The sequence below is a fragment of the Aotus nancymaae genome, unplaced genomic scaffold (genome assembly GCF_030222135.1).
Source record: "Aotus nancymaae isolate 86718 unplaced genomic scaffold, 86718_ANA_hifiasm-v0.15.2.pri h1tg000003l, whole genome shotgun sequence".
NCBI lineage: Eukaryota > Metazoa > Chordata > Mammalia > Primates > Aotidae > Aotus > Aotus nancymaae.
Window position 1 is genome coordinate 34204194 of NW_026988414.1, and position 15155 is coordinate 34219348.

Consider the following 15155-nt stretch of genomic DNA (forward strand, 5'->3'; position numbering starts at 1 on the left):
AACAAAACTGCCCCTGGGGGTGTGAGGGGAAGATGTGCACCCGAATGGGGAGACAGACTAGACAGCTGATCAAGAAGGAGGCAGATGTCACCTGGGGAGGGACAGGCATGAGCCACCTTCTGGTGCTTGGAGTTAGTGAGGAAGGGCCAAGTGAAAATCCAGTCTCCCTCGCCTGCCAGTATTGGATCCTGGGTCATCACGTGCTGGTGCCCTCAGTGAACAGACACCAAAGCTCAGGGACTCCCACAAGGCTCAAGCCACATCCTCAGCTTCCTGAGCTCCAGCTCAGACCAGTGGCCCCTGCCTGGGCTGTGGGGGACTGGGCCTCTGAATTGAGGTGGGTCATGCCTGATGACGGTCCCCCTGTCTCCGGAAGCTGTTCAAGAAAGGGCTGCCCCATCACTGCCAGGACTCCCTCCGGTACAACAGAACAAGAAAGCCAAGGAGCCCTGTCACCCACTGTCTGCACCTCCATCACCCGGTTCAAATGTGGGGAAAACTGCATCATCGCCATGTGATGCAGAGACTAGACCGTATCCAGGGCCCCAGGGTCAGGGGGCTGGGAGAATAAACGGGTGAGGAGGATGTCCTCACTGACCTTGCCCTTGACCCTGGCAGGAGGGGACCTTCACGGTGGCCACCCTGGAGATGGAGCCCCAGAGAGCCCAGAAGAGGCAGCAGCCACATGCAGGTGAGGTGGGAGAGCCTCCAGGGAATCAGAGGACAGGGCTCCTTCCTCCCTCCCGGCGGAGGCCTCACATCAAGAGAGAGGGGGCCTTACTCCTCCAGCAGTGCCTGAAACGCCTCCAACAGAAGTGGCCAGAGCAAGGGCCAGGGAGAGCTGGGCTGGTGCAGGGAGTGGGAGAGGAGCAGGGAGGAGCAGGGCTGGTCCCTCCTTTGTAATCGCCAAAGCTGACTGTGGCAAGTTTGCTAAGCAGAGGGATAGTGTGGGGAGGGGCTGTGGGGAAGGCAAATCTTGGCTGCTCCAAGTAGGAGGCCTGGGTGGGTCGGGGAGCTGAGTGTGAGGACTTTGCTTAGGTAATTAGGGAACTGCGGCTGCCCCAGGTGGCTGAGATAGTTTGATCTGATCAACCTAAGGGGGATACCCGAGAGCCAGTGCTCATCAACACCCCCACCCCGTGGACACAGGGCCTGTCCCCTCCCTGACCCGTTCCACCTGACCTGGTGATGCTTGGCACTCGATAACGAATTATCCGGATATAAGTGAGCCTGGGGAGGGGCAGGGCGGGCCCAGGGTCCTGCGCTTGGGAGGAGAGAGACCCTCGCCGAGCCCTGAGCTCTCGGCACACCTCCTCTCGGGCGGTCCTCACACTGCCCCTGTGAGCCAGGCGTCGCGCGCACCGTACTGATGGAGGAACGGAGGCTCCACGGAACCACCAGCCCCCGTTCCCCACGTGGTGAAGCGGTCCAGCTGCCTCGCTGCCCAGCTGCTGGAGATTGTGGCTGCTCTGGAGTCAGACGCTCCCCAGGCACTGTCCATGGTGGCAGGAGAGTGACGTCAGGGAGCTCAGGAGTAGGTGAACAATCCCTTTCAGCTCAAGGCCTCAGTTTCCCTGTCTGTCATCTGAGAGGCTGGGCCAGAAGGTCCCTGAGCCTCTGCTCTTGTGACCGCCTCCTCTGGAGCTTAGTCTGACCCAAGTCCAAGTCCCGTTTTGTGCGCACGCCCTGCCCCCTGGTGGAACCCAGTGGTACTACAACGTGAGAGGCATGTGGTCGGGACGTGGTCAGGGGTCAGGGACATTTTTGAGGGGTTTTGGCTATCTGCCTTCCAGGAGAATCTGATCAACCTCCAGGAAAAGAGTTAGGTAAGCAGCTGTGGCATTCACTGCGGGAGGCTGGGGATGTGGAAGTCGGAGACTCTCCACTTACCAGACACTTCCTGGACCCATCCTCTGCATCTTAGACTCATAGGAAGGGCTTGATACAGAGCAGAGGAGGAACCATCCCACTGGAGGGTGAGGGGAGGCGCTGGAATCAAGGACAACTTCCTGGGGGCGGGGCTGTTTGAACTCATCTCTGAGAACAGGTAGGGACTGTATGGGATTGGAGGAGAGGTGGGAGCCCTTTTAAAGAAAGAGCTAGAGACTGGCCCTTGGCCCCACACCCCACCCGCACCAGGGCTCCACCATCATGCCCCACCAGGCCCTGTCACCCTGCTGTTCTTCCCTCTGGCTGCAGCTGCCCCAGGTGGCTGCGATAATTTCCAGTTGAGGACTTTGGAACCTGGTTCCAGGCCAAGGAGCAGCTCAGTGAGGATGGAAGATCAGGCTGGGGCAGGACTTGGGTGAGAGCAGGGGTGGACTCTGCCTGGTGGCCAACAGCAGGAAGCCTGCAGCTGTGGCTCCTGGTCAGAATCCTCCCCTAGTATGTGGTGACAGCTGGGCCATCCAGACTCCAGGTGCTGGGCAGGCACTGAGAGGGAGAGTTGAGGTGTGGCTCCAGGTACTCCCAGAGCTGCCACTCTGCCCTGTGGCTACAACCAGTCCTGCCAGTCAGAACCACCACCTGGGTCAACCAGCAACGGCCTCAGAGTCAAGGAGAAAGGCCGCAGTCAAGCTCAGGTGCCAGTGAGTGACCTGATGCATTGGGCAGACTGTCCCAGGGCTCAGTGTGGCTTTGGGCTAAGTGTGGGCTCGGAGTGTCAGACAGCTGGCACTGGGATCCCAGCTCCATCACTGAATAGCCCTGTGACTAGGGCAGGTCACCTCACCTCTCAGGGACTTGCTTTCCTCCTCTGTGAAATGGGCTGATGCTAAATGATCTGGATTAATTTAATAAGTATGGGTTATAATTGCTTTCCTCCTCTGTGAAATGGGCTGATGCTACATGACTGGGACATGGGTTGCCCTTGTCCGATAGAAGTGAGCTGGTTCCCCGGGCAGTGGGAGCACTCCAGCTGTTTAGTCAAGTCCAACTCTGCTTAGCTTCCAGGCCGAGGTGCCCTCAGGCTGCTAAGGCCCCTCTGCAGCTGTTTAAATGACAGTGTCCCACACTGCAGTCAAGACCCCTTCATGAACTGAGTTAAGTGGACTGGGCTAGGATTTAAAAAGCAGGGAGAAAATACTAGAAAGCAGACTTCTAGTAAGGTTAAGTGCTGTCCTGTGACCTGTTGGTCCCAAGTTGTGTATATGTGTGCAGGGACCCTGTGTTTAGAACATGTTTATTCTGTACAGTGGGTCAGAGTCAGAAAAGTGTGAAAACCGATGGTGTAAATGAATACTTAAGGATATGGCATAGGGTTTATCCAGTTAAAATTTACCAAGCACTTTATGCAACCTAATGCACGTTATGATTCCATTTTGTAAAAATAACTCACATATGTGGAAAGATGCTATGGACAGTGGCTGTCTCTAGATTTGTTTATTTGAGATAGAGTCTCATTCTGTTGCCTAGGCCAGAGAGAAGTAGCATATCTTGGCTCACTGCAACCTCCATCTCCTGGGTTCAAGTGATTCTCATGCCTCAGCCTCCCCAGTAGCTGGGATAACAGGTGTGCACCACCATGTCTGGCTCATTTTTTGTATTTTTAGAAGAGATGGGGTTTCACCATGTTGCCCCGGCTGGTCTCGAACCCCTGAGCTCAGGTGATCTGCTCACCTTGGCCTCCCAAAGTGCTGGGATTACAGGCATAAGCCACTGCGCCCAGCTCAGGAGTTTAAAGTTATCCTTTTGTTGGTTTCATAAGTTCTTTTTTCTACAATGCACATATATTCCTGTTGGAATAATAAGCAATGAAAGGTAGCACATTGGGGCAGGGGTGGTGGGAGTGCAGAAAAGAACAGAAGATTGCTTTTGCCTTGATGGAAGGGGGCTCCTCACTCTCCTGGCTTCAGTGCACCAAGGTCACCAAGCTAACCAAGCAGGGCCTCACTAGGTGGAGCAGACCAGGAGGACAGGTTGAGTGACCCCAGGTGAGGGAACTGAGCTCAGAGGGTCACACAGCTGTGAGGGGCTGGAGATTTATGGGCTGGGGCCTCCTAAGTCTGTGGCTGAGGAAGCCTGTCCAGATGATACACACAGCTACTGACAAATGAAACCTGTACGCTCAGGCCACTTAATTGAAGAAGAGAAAGTTGACAAGCAAGATGCCAGCAGGCTGGAGGACTCCAAGAGAATGATCTGGGCATCACAGGATTAAAGGGGCCTGGAAGATTTTTTTGTCAAATATTGCAATTTGCTCAGACAAACTGTGGCACAAATACCAATCAACATTGGATGGGTTCTTTTTTGGGTCTAGGAACCAGTGCAGAGTTGCAATTATAACCCATACTTATTAAATTAAAATATCCTTTTCCCATGACTTTTAATTATTTCATTTTTCAAGATGAAGTGCCAAGTCTGCTGTTTGGAGGTGATGTCCTTTGAAGTTCTGGTGTCTATTTTAAGTGACCAATAATTCCTGGTACTCACCCTCTCTGCTAACCACGAGGACCTCCCCTTTCATGCTTACCTTTCTCATGGGAAGTGGGCTCCACGTGGGCAGGGACTGTGCCGTGTCCTGTTCACTGGTAAAGCTACAGTGCCCAGCACAGAGCAGTGGGGGATGGATGAAGGGAGGGAGGGATGGACCAGAAGTAGGTAGGCAGGTAGATGGACAGGAAGGGAGTCTGCATAAGAAAGCATTTATTCTTGGTGGGTGGAGGGGTCACACATACAGGGCCTGGAGGGTGTGCATGGACTGCTTCCAGCTGTCCTTCCAGCGCTGAGCCTCCTTCATCTGAGATATGCAGTCATCGTGGATCCTCTTCAGCTCCTCCTCAAATGATGCTAAATATTTCTAGAAGGAAGGTAGCAGTAGGGATCCACATGAGGAGAGGCTTCTGGACCCGCTCCCCTAGGGCAATGCTGTAACTTGCTGGCAGGTGGCTGTTAACCCATTCCAGGCACTGGCAAGAGTTCCACAAGTCACTTCTCAGGTAGAAACTAGGTAGGCCTAGTTGTTTCCCCCATTTTACAAGGCAGGGAAACTGAGGCTCAGAGCCTGGCCTGGGGTCACCCAGCTAGAAGGAGGCTGAGCAGGGACTAGGACCTGTGTCTATCTGACTCTAGGCTCAGTACTCCTTCCTAAGCTCTGTCCCACACTGCGGCCTCCCGGGAGCTCAGGGGTCCTGGTTTTTTGGTAGGCTGGGTCTTCCAGGCCTCCCACCCTCATCGAACTCAGCAGACAGAGCTGCTCCCTCTGCCTTGGGCTTGGAGGGGAAGCTAGGGAAGGCTGACCCTGGGTACTTCAGGCTCTCCCAATAGGGGGGCCAGCTGGTCTCTGGGCAAGACAAGGTTTCTCTCTGGGCATCAGGACCAAAGGTCCACAGATCTTCAGAGCCAAGAGGTCCCTCAGGTGGCATCTGGGTATAGCCTCCTCTTCAGGCTGTCCCCAGCAGGTCTGACAGGCACTGGGATCAAATTCTGGCTCTGCCACTCTGTCGTGGCATAGAGGGGACAAGTTTCTTTAAGCCTCAGTGTCCTCATCAGTGAAGAGAGGAAGATAATTTTACTTCCCTTGTGGAGTTGTTAGGAGGATTCAGTGAGATGACTCATGTCAAGAGCAGAAGCTCCCAGTAAGTACTTCCCAGTAAGTTCTCAGGAGCTGTGACTGCTCCTGCTGCTGTGTCCCCCACCTGAGCCCACTGCTACCATCACTTCCGTGCCTGGTGACAACATTCTCTAGCTCTGACCCTACTGTGCCTCTGGAAAGCCTTTCTTCACCCCCAGTCTGGGTGGGGTGTCCCTCAGCTGGGCTCCCGCAGCATTGGGATCACACCTCAGACCCACACTAGCACCGGGATGGGAGATGGCCCATAGCTGCGTCCCCATGCCTGTGCACAGTGACCGTCCTGAGTATTGAGACCTGCAGCTCTGGGGTGCACTGACGTGTTGCCTGCTATACCAGCCAAATGTTGGGGTGCCAGGTGATGGGAAGCTCCCCCTTCCCAAGGCAGCCGGCCTGAGCTGTGCTCCCTGGGACACGCTCACTCCACCCCGTCTCACCAGGTACACAGCATCTCGGGCTTCCACGGCCGCCAGGTGGCCCAGGGTGGTTTTGGTGGTGGATATCGATGATGTTGGCTGGAGAAGAATCTTGTTTTGGATGGTGACTTCAGTGGGTTTGATTCCTGGCCACTTCCTACAAACAAACGTGTGTGAAAATCTCACAGGCTTGCCTTCACCATTCACAATCTACCTACCAACCCTGTTGGAAAAGCTTAGCATTTCTTTGAAAAAATTGTCATGCTTTAAATATCTTAATGAAAAGAAAAAAACGTACTGAGCATTAATGCTGCACTTCTTCAAGCTCTGTTTCATATTAGCCCATACTAGTCTAATCGCCATGCACAGTCTTGGGTTCTGGTGGGGACAGGGAAGTGTCACAGCTCTAGTTGCTTCCCCTTTCTGGGCCTCAGTTTACTCACTGATCTGCCAGCCAGGCGGTGGTTACCAGTGCCTGGTCTGCTTTTCTTACAATGCTCTAAAGACCACTTCCGAGAACACAGCTGGGCAAATCGCTGCTCTGCTTCTTCTTGCAGAGTCACACTCTTGGGGCAGAGGGGACAGGCACATTGCCAACTCTCTTCGCACACGACAGACAGCTGGAGTGGCTCACAATGGCAGCAATGACCCAAGAATGCGTCTCCCACTGAGCCAGGCCTCCCTTCCATCATGGGACCCTTTGGTGGGTCCTTCTCATGTGAACTCATAGCTGTTGAGCTGTTCGTATGTGCTGCGGCACTCTGTGTGCTACCTCATTTAACTTTCTCGGGATAACATCAAGGTAGACTGCCATGCCCATTTCATAGCTGAGGAAACTAAGGCTCAGAACACAGTACCTTTCCCAGGTCTGTCTCACTTCAGAGCCCAAGCCCCTAACCATTACACTGTACGACCCCCAGCAGATACAGCCGTTTACAATAGCCCTTGCTGCTTTTAGCTCTTACCTGCTTCCACGTTCAATCAGGGGTTGCTCACTCTCATCCTTCAGGGAGAGCCCAGCAAGTTTCCTTCGTATGAGTATTGATATTTTCTGTTTGGGGGGCTCCATTCCTAGAGGCAAGAGAAAGGCTACTGACTGCAGCCTCACCGACAGCCTGAGATCAAGGGAATTCCCCTGGCATTACATTTAGAGGAGGGAGGACGGTGCCCCTCCTCCCCAATTGCAGTTATGGCAGGCAGAGCCCTCTCCATGGAGAAGCTGAATGCAGCGGCCGTGCAGCTCAGGTGGTGGCGGGGGCAGGAGGTCATGGCTGAAGGAATCTGAGCAGTGGTGTGGGTGCTGTTCCCAGCTCCAAATCCGAGCCTGATGCTCTGAGCTTCCAGCAGTTTCCATGAGTCCCGGGATATGCTTCATAGAGCCTTCTCTGGCTTAGACTAGCTCATATGGGTTCTGAACTAAGAATCTCCCCTGGAACAAACATGTTCAAGGTTGTCCCTTGACTATCTAGCTCAATAATCCAATCTTTGATGCTCTGATGTTCTTTCTAAATCGGGGGCGAGGGGGTGGAGGGCTCTGTGTGCAGAGAGCCAGCAGGCAACCTGTACGCTCCTCTGCCATGAATGGCAGGGCCCAGTGGCCTGGCTCAGAAATCAAGTTACAGAGCAGGCAAGGGCCTCCTAGGGCCTGATGCAGGGAGTCCTCCTGGCTCAGGGGTTCCTTGCAAGGGACTGTGATCTGCTCCACTGCCAGTTCACCTGCCTGTTCTTCCTAGGGTCTCGACCCCAGTATCTCTGCAAGGCCCTGCTTTCCCAAGTGAGGCTCACCCTTGACAGAGGCCTCTGATACAGAAAAGTGGCCAGCACTTCAAAAATGTGTATACACTTTGACCCAGACCCAAATGTGTATACACTTTGCACGTCTAGGAGTCTGTTGCCCTAGAGATGCATGGATGCAGAGAGTCTCTTCAGCACAATGACAGGAGTGGGAAACTGGAAATGATCCAAAGTTCAATAGCAAAGGGACGAATTAGTAAGTTACAATGCTTATTAAATTATGGTGTGCAGCAACTGAAAATGCTGAAGAAGAGGAGTGTTGACTGGCCAGCCTGGCCAAGGTTCACCTGCAGGGAAATCAGGTCACAAAAGCGTCTAGGCACCTGCAGGGAAATCAGGTCACAAAAGCGTTCAGGCCCTACAACCTTCCCCAGCCACCCTGACACACAGGCCTGTGCCCAAAGGGAAAGGTCTGGAAGGATGAACAGCAAGTGCAAAGAGCGCTGCATTAGGGCGGAAGGACTGTGCTCTTCACTTGCTGCTTGGTTTTCGATTGAATTCCTTGTTTTACTGGAATGAACATTTATTGTTTTTGTAATAAAAACCTTTAAAAATAAAAAGGATGCATTTTAATTACTTTATAGATCAGAGATAAATGGATATTTAATGTATGATTTTAATTTTATAGTTATAAAATATGTACATTATTAAAAATGTAAATATCACTTCATGATGGAAAAAAAAGGTTTTAGGGAGATTTCTCTCCATCTCACCCAGCAGAGGTGATCATCAGCAGCTTGGTACCTGTCTCTTTGTCTCTGTCTCTCACACAGATTCATTTAAACAGATGTGAGTATGCATGTTGATATCACATATGTGTTTTAAAAGATGGGATCATAGGCATGTTCTGTTTGTCAATTTGTTTTTTCACACGACAGTCCTCCTTCATGTCTTTCCATGTCAGCACATGCAGACCTACTTTAACAGCTGCTTGGTATTTACCCGCACATCTGGCACCTCATTTACACATCATCCAATTTTCTTTTTTTTCTTTTCTTTCTTTTTTTTTTTTCTGAGTCAGGGTCTTGCTTTCTCACCAGGCTAGAGTGCAGTGGTGTGATCAAGGCTCACAGCAGCCTCGGCTTCCCAGACTTAAGCGATCCTCCCACCTCAGCACTCTCCCAACCCCACTGCCATCTCCAGGAGCTGGATCTGGAACTACATGTGCATACCACCTCACCGAGCTAATTTTTAAATTTTTAGTAGAGACGGAATTTTGCCATGTTGCCCAGGCTGGTCTCAAATTCCTGGGCTCAAGAGATCCACCCACCTCAGCCTTCCAAGTGCTGGGATTGCAGGTGTGAGCCACCATGCCTTTCCCATCGAATCTTCTGTATATTAATGTTAGTGTTGTTTCCAATTCTTTGCTATTTCAAACAGTGATCTGACGAATATTTTGGGCATACACCTTTGAAAAAGTGTCCAATATTTCTCTCAGATAAATTCCTAGAATTAGAACTGCTAGGCCAAATGTCTACACACTCAGAATTTTGAAAGGGACTGACAAATTGTTCTCCACGACAGTGGTATCCATGTACACTCCTACCAATAGTCTCTACGGAGTCTCTGTTTCTTGACATTCTTTTACAATGTTACCAAATGTCAAAACTTTGCCAGGCTGTTGGTGAGAAATGATATCTGAATCATGCTTACATTTTCACTTTTCATTATCAATAAAACTGAGCTTGTTTTACAGTGACTAGCCATAGGAACTGCTTCTCTTCTGAAGCGCATGTGTTTGTCCTTCGACTCTTTAAAAGTCTGACCTGTGAGAGTTCTTTGTACCACAGGGATATTAACCCTTTCTCTGATCTACAGGTTGTGAGGAATACTTTTCCTGTTTGTGGTTTGTCTTTCCATCTTTTGACAATTTTCCGTTTTTGTTTTGGCTACAGAGAAGGGCCAGCTGTTCCCTCTATGGCTCCTAGCTCTCCTGTCAGACCTAGAAAAGGTGTCCCTAATCCCAAAAGTATGGAAATGTTTACTTAATAGGGTTTCATTTTTTATATATAAATGTCTGGCCATCTGGCATTTGCTTTTTAATCAAAAAATTATTTTTAATGAAAACAAAAATTAATCAGTTCCCTCAATGGATAACCTGTTTTCACTCTGATGGAGCAGAGGAAAGCAGAGCCCTGCGTGACCTAGCCCTCACCAGCACCCCGGGGCCAGGGCACAAGGCTGACGGTCTCTCTTACTTGCAACTTGGACATCGTCAATGGTGACCACCTCATCCAGCTGCAGTAGGAGCTTCTCAGTGAAGGCGGCCAAGTCGGTTATGAAAACCTGGCTGTTCTTTCTGGCACATTCCTGGAAAAAACACGGTGAGCACAGTGCTACTGGGAGAGGAGGCTAGCTGAAGAGGGACTGGGTGGACTCTGCAGGGAGATCTGGGGACCCAAGCCATTATATACACTGTGTCCAAGTAACCAGCATCTGGCCCTCAGCCAGGAGGCCTCTCCCGAAACATGGTCTGGTTTAAAGATAAGAAATGATTCAGAAATGGCCAAGGGAAACACAGACAATTCACAGAAGACGAAATAAAACTAGACATGGATCATGAAACAAAACTTATCATTAGTAATTTTGTAATTAATTAATTTAGAAGTCAAAAAGGATACAAGTTAAAACAGCCAATAATGGCCATTTTTACCTACAAAACCCACCTACTCTCATGCCTTCTTTGGCGAAGATGACAACAAAGGGCTGCCCCCAGCGCCATCAGTGGCTGTTCATTGGGCCATTTTTGGAGCGTGCCTGGACTGGGGAATCAATGGTATCACTGACCTGCAGCTTCTCCCTGTTCATCCTAATCATGCTGTCCAGCTCTTCCTGCCTTTTCTCTTCATTTAAGTGTAGAGACTCCTTTTCTTGGAAATGTATGGGGTGTCCAAGATTTAGATGGAGCTTCTGGGCATTTTTGTCCTTTAATCAAACAATCCAGAATTCAGCGGTGATGTTGACCCACCAAAAGTCACTGGCCTGTGTCTTCCATCAATTATGATTATGGCCAGACTCATGTGTCCTCTGACCTGGGTGTGTGGGGGCAATGGGTGGGCAGAATAGTGGCAGAGGGGTTAACAGGGGGCATGGCTGGAGATGACTCAGGGGGTTTGGAAGAGAGAAAAGGCTGAGCATCTGCCCAGCACAATCAGAGCTTTAGTCCAGTGCTCCATATTCCACAGCTCCAAGGACCACCTTGGACAATTATTGTTATCTCAATGACTACAGCCCCATAGAACCCAGCACACCCATTATAGCCAACAAGAAGTTTACTGAACACCTTCTGTATCAAAGCTGTTGGCTCAGTTCTTATCTCGCCAGTGGCTCCTGTCCCTCATCCCCCATCCAAAAATCCCAAGCCCAGCTTACCTTCTTCCCTTGGACGTGGCCCTGCCCACCACCTGCCACCATTTCTGAACTCCCAGTTCCCCTGGTCTTGGAGTGGAAGGGCTGGTCCAGGGGCCCTCACCTTTCTTTTCTCTAGCTGCTTGTGGCATTCCTCAAACTGTCCTTGGATCTCCTTCATGGAGGTGCAAAACTTGTTCCAGTGGTGCTCCTTCAAATTTTCCATCACTAACCAACACACTTGGGGCAGCAGCTCCTCAAATCTCCTCATCTGGATTCGTAATTCTGCCAGAATTGCAGGTAGGAGGTCAAGAGAGGGAACAGAGTAGAATCAAGTTGTGGAGGCGATCTCTCCAATAAAGGCCCAAAGCACTTCCCAAAGAGAAAATCTTGGTCTCCAATGTGGTAATAGCTAGTCCATCAAAAGGGGTCCTGAGGTCAAACTAGTACAGAAAATATGATAGCCAGGTACAGTGGCTTACACCTGTAAGCCCAGTACTTTGGGAGGCTGAGATGGGAGTATTGCTTGAGGCCAGGAGTTCAAGACCAGTTTGGCAACATAGCAAGAACCTGTCTCTAAAAAAAAATTTAAACATTAGCAAGGCATGGTGGTACATGCTAGCTATTCAGGAGGCTGAATTGGGAGAATTGTTTGAGTCCAGGAGTTTGAGGCTATGGTAAACTATAACTGCACAGCACTCTAGCCTGGGCCACAGAGTGAAACCCTGTCTGTAAAATAAAATAAAATAAACAAAATAAAATAAAATAAAATAGTGGCTTAAATAAATTCAAGGGGCTCCTATATACTCTTCAGACTTCTCATCTCATTAAAATGCATTGTATCTCTCAGCATTTCTGGCAAGTTCTCATCTATTATTTCAACTATTGCTTTGATTCTAGGTCTCCCTCTTTCTCTGTATCTCCAAATTGCCATATGTTAGACCTGCTCTTTCATTCATATCTCTTTATCTCTCTCCCATATTTTCATCTCTTTATCTTTCTGTGTTACATTCTGATTATTTTCTTTGGATTTGCCTTCCAGTTCACCAATTCTACTTTCAGCTGTATGTAACCTGATAATAAAGTCATGCATAGTTTTAAATTTTCAATTCTTAATTTTTCCTTCATAGAAGTTCTATTTTATTCTCTTTCATAGCTACTTGGTCATTTTCATAGTCTCTTGCTTCTTATTCATGTTTCCAACTTCCTTTTTTATTTAACTAGAAGTCTATTATTTTATATTCTGTGTCCAATACTTTAATATCTGAAGTCTTTGCTGGTCTCCTGCTGCTGCCTTTTGCTCAAGGAAATTTGTTTCCTTGTGTTTATGGGAATTTTGTTGCTCTCTGTTTATTACTGTGAGTTGTTATTCTGGGCATTTTATCTGTGGGAATCCTTTGAGGCCTGAAGTGAAGATAGGTTTTCCTAGAGAGAATTTGTTATATTGCTAATAAGCAAGTTTCTGAACACCACCAACTCAAGATCATTTTAAGCTCAGGTATTAGCTTGAGGTCTTTTGGATGATCCACAAAAGCAAAACTGAATTCATGTTTAGATAAGTGTAAATTATCTAAACATAAATTTAGAAACCACACAAGGGCTGGCATATAGTTCTGGATTTCTTTTTGGAGTTTTTTTTCTTCACCCAGTACCACGGTTTTTGATAAGACAGTTTCCCTCTCATTGCTGGAAGGAGAAAGGGAAGAGCTTGGTTTCTGTCTCATTTGCCTTACTCTGGAAGCCCTGTTGGATTCCACCTTTAGGTAGCTTGCTCCTTTTAGACTTTCCACCTTGGAGGTCCGTGGATTTGTCTCTTGTTCTCAATACTCTGGAGGCCATGAAAATAGAGGCTCAAGTTCACCTGGGAGTCAGCAAATGCCCCTAGGGTAATAACCAGGGTTCCTACTCAATTTATCCTCAGAGTTTCTATTTTTACTTAATTTTTTGCTTTTGTGTGTTTTTCAGTTTACAAATAGCTCTCTAATGCTTTTAAAAGATTTTATTAAGAAAATATTTTATGCAGCATTTTACATGTTTTTACTGGGAGAGTGGATCCTCCATTAGCCTGCCAAGCTGCAGGAAATAGAAGTCTTCACTTAACGTGAATTGTGAGTTTACCAGAGAGGGATGCAGTCTGGCAGCATTTTCCAAGCCCATTTGACCATGAAACCTTTGTTTTGAGGACAATCATGTAGGATGGGATCCCACAGAGTTTACATGGGGGAAATTCTGAGCTAGAGAAACAAAACGATGCCTGTAGTTTCAAGTCCAGTCACTCAACAGACACAGCTATGAGTACTGTAGCTGCTTAATTCCCTGTACATGCCACGTCTGTGTGAGGGAAGGACTTAAACCTCAAGAAGGCCTTCTGTAGTAGGTGTTAGTAATATCTGCAGTCCACCGACAAGAAAACTGAGGCTCTGGCTGGGCGCCGTGGCTCACGTCTGTAATCCCAGCACTTTGAGAGGCTCAGGCGGGCAGACCATCAGAGGTCAGGAGTTTGAAATCAGCCTAGCCAATACGGTGAAACTCTGTCTCTACTAAAAATACAAAAATTTGCCGGGCATGGTGGCATGTGCCTGTGGTTCCAGCTACTCAGGAGGCTGGGGCAGGAGAGTCTCTTAAACCCAGGAGATGGAGGCTGCAGTGAGCCGAGATTGCAGATCGTGTCACTGCACTCTAGCCTGGGCAACAGAGTGAGACCTCATCTCAAAAAAGAAAAAAAGAAAAAAAATCGGAGAGATGAAATCATTTGGCCAAGTTCATATAGCTGGGAAGTGGCAGTGCTGGGTCCTGGCCCAGGTCTGGCTATCCCCTAAACTCTCCTCCTTCTACCCAGGAGGCCTCTGAAACAGCACAGTAGACCACAGCAAAGTGTGGCAGATTCATACAATAGAGTATTATTCATTGATTAAAAAGGAATGAAGTATTATTACCATCTACAACATGCATAAACCTTGAAAATTTATGCAAAATGAAATAAGACAGTCACCAAAGACTATATACTATACAATTCTATTCTCATGAAAGTAAAGAATAAGGAAGTCTATAGAGACAGAAAGTAGATTGGTGGTTGCTGCATGCTGGCGAGGGTTGGCCGGTGGGGTTTCTAAAATTGACTGTGGTGGTGATTGCCTAACTCTGTAAATAAGCTAAAAACCATTGAGTACACTTCACAGGTAAATTTTATGGTATGCAAGTATCTCAATAAAGCTGTCAAAAATACCTGTGGAAGAAGCAAAATATTTTTAGAGGTACAAATCACCATATTTCTCAAGAAAAGTGAACTTTTTTTTTGCATTGTCGCTTTTCCCCAGTAAAATCTGATTGTTGTTTTTACCTAATTTTAAGAGGTCAGCTTTTCACAGGGAAGCTCCTCTGCCTCCCCCAGATGAGAGGATCCAGGCCACGAGGCCAAGGCTGAGCTCCACCACTGGCTTCTCACGATGCCCCGCTCCCGGTGCCTACCTGCTACCCATACCCACCTATGAGGCAGGAGTTGTGGTACTCATCCGCCTGGCTCTGGTACTCCAGGATCTTTTTGCCGATGTTCTCAGCGCACTGGTCAAAGGTGTCATACATGCAGTCAGGCCTGGTGACTGGGCGTTTTTCTTTACAGTAGAACTCCTGTCGGAGAGGGTCGACCATGTGTGGGTGAGGACCCCATGGGACTCTGGCCCTTGCTCCTGGGATTCACCAGCCTGCCTTCGCCTCCACACTCCCCAGCCTTTGCTCGTGACTTCCCCTGTGGAAGTAGCACGGGCAGACACTCCTCCTTCCCTGTCCGCCCGTGTCACCTCCCTGGGCCCACCTAGAGTGACTGGGGCCATGGCCAGCCCTAGTTATTTCTCGAGGGCCCATCTAGAGTGACTGGGGCCATGGCCAGCCCTTGTTATTTCTCGAGTGAGTGACTGGCGAGAATCCTATTTATTCTTCAAGACCCAAATAAATGGAATCTCGGATTGGTGACCAGGTTGGGAGCTTATAAGGAAGTGCCAAGCTGGGTATAGGCTGCAGGCCACAAAGAT

At 49.0% G+C, this 15155-nt stretch overlaps 1 protein-coding gene across 1 annotated transcript in view; it reads right to left on the minus strand.

The window, feature by feature from the left end:
- Positions 1-4626: 4626 nt before the first annotated feature.
- CCDC180 (coiled-coil domain containing 180) overlaps positions 4627-15155 on the minus strand; it is a 64100-nt gene continuing 53571 nt past the window's right edge. Inside the window, 7 exon segments of the mRNA XM_064379791.1 lie at positions 4627-4798; positions 6007-6142; positions 6951-7056; positions 9978-10089; positions 10567-10704; positions 11252-11412; positions 14613-14754. Of these exon segments, the coding sequence (XP_064235861.1) occupies positions 4667-4798; positions 6007-6142; positions 6951-7056; positions 9978-10089; positions 10567-10704; positions 11252-11412; positions 14613-14754 (927 nt within the window). The 3' untranslated portion in view covers positions 4627-4666.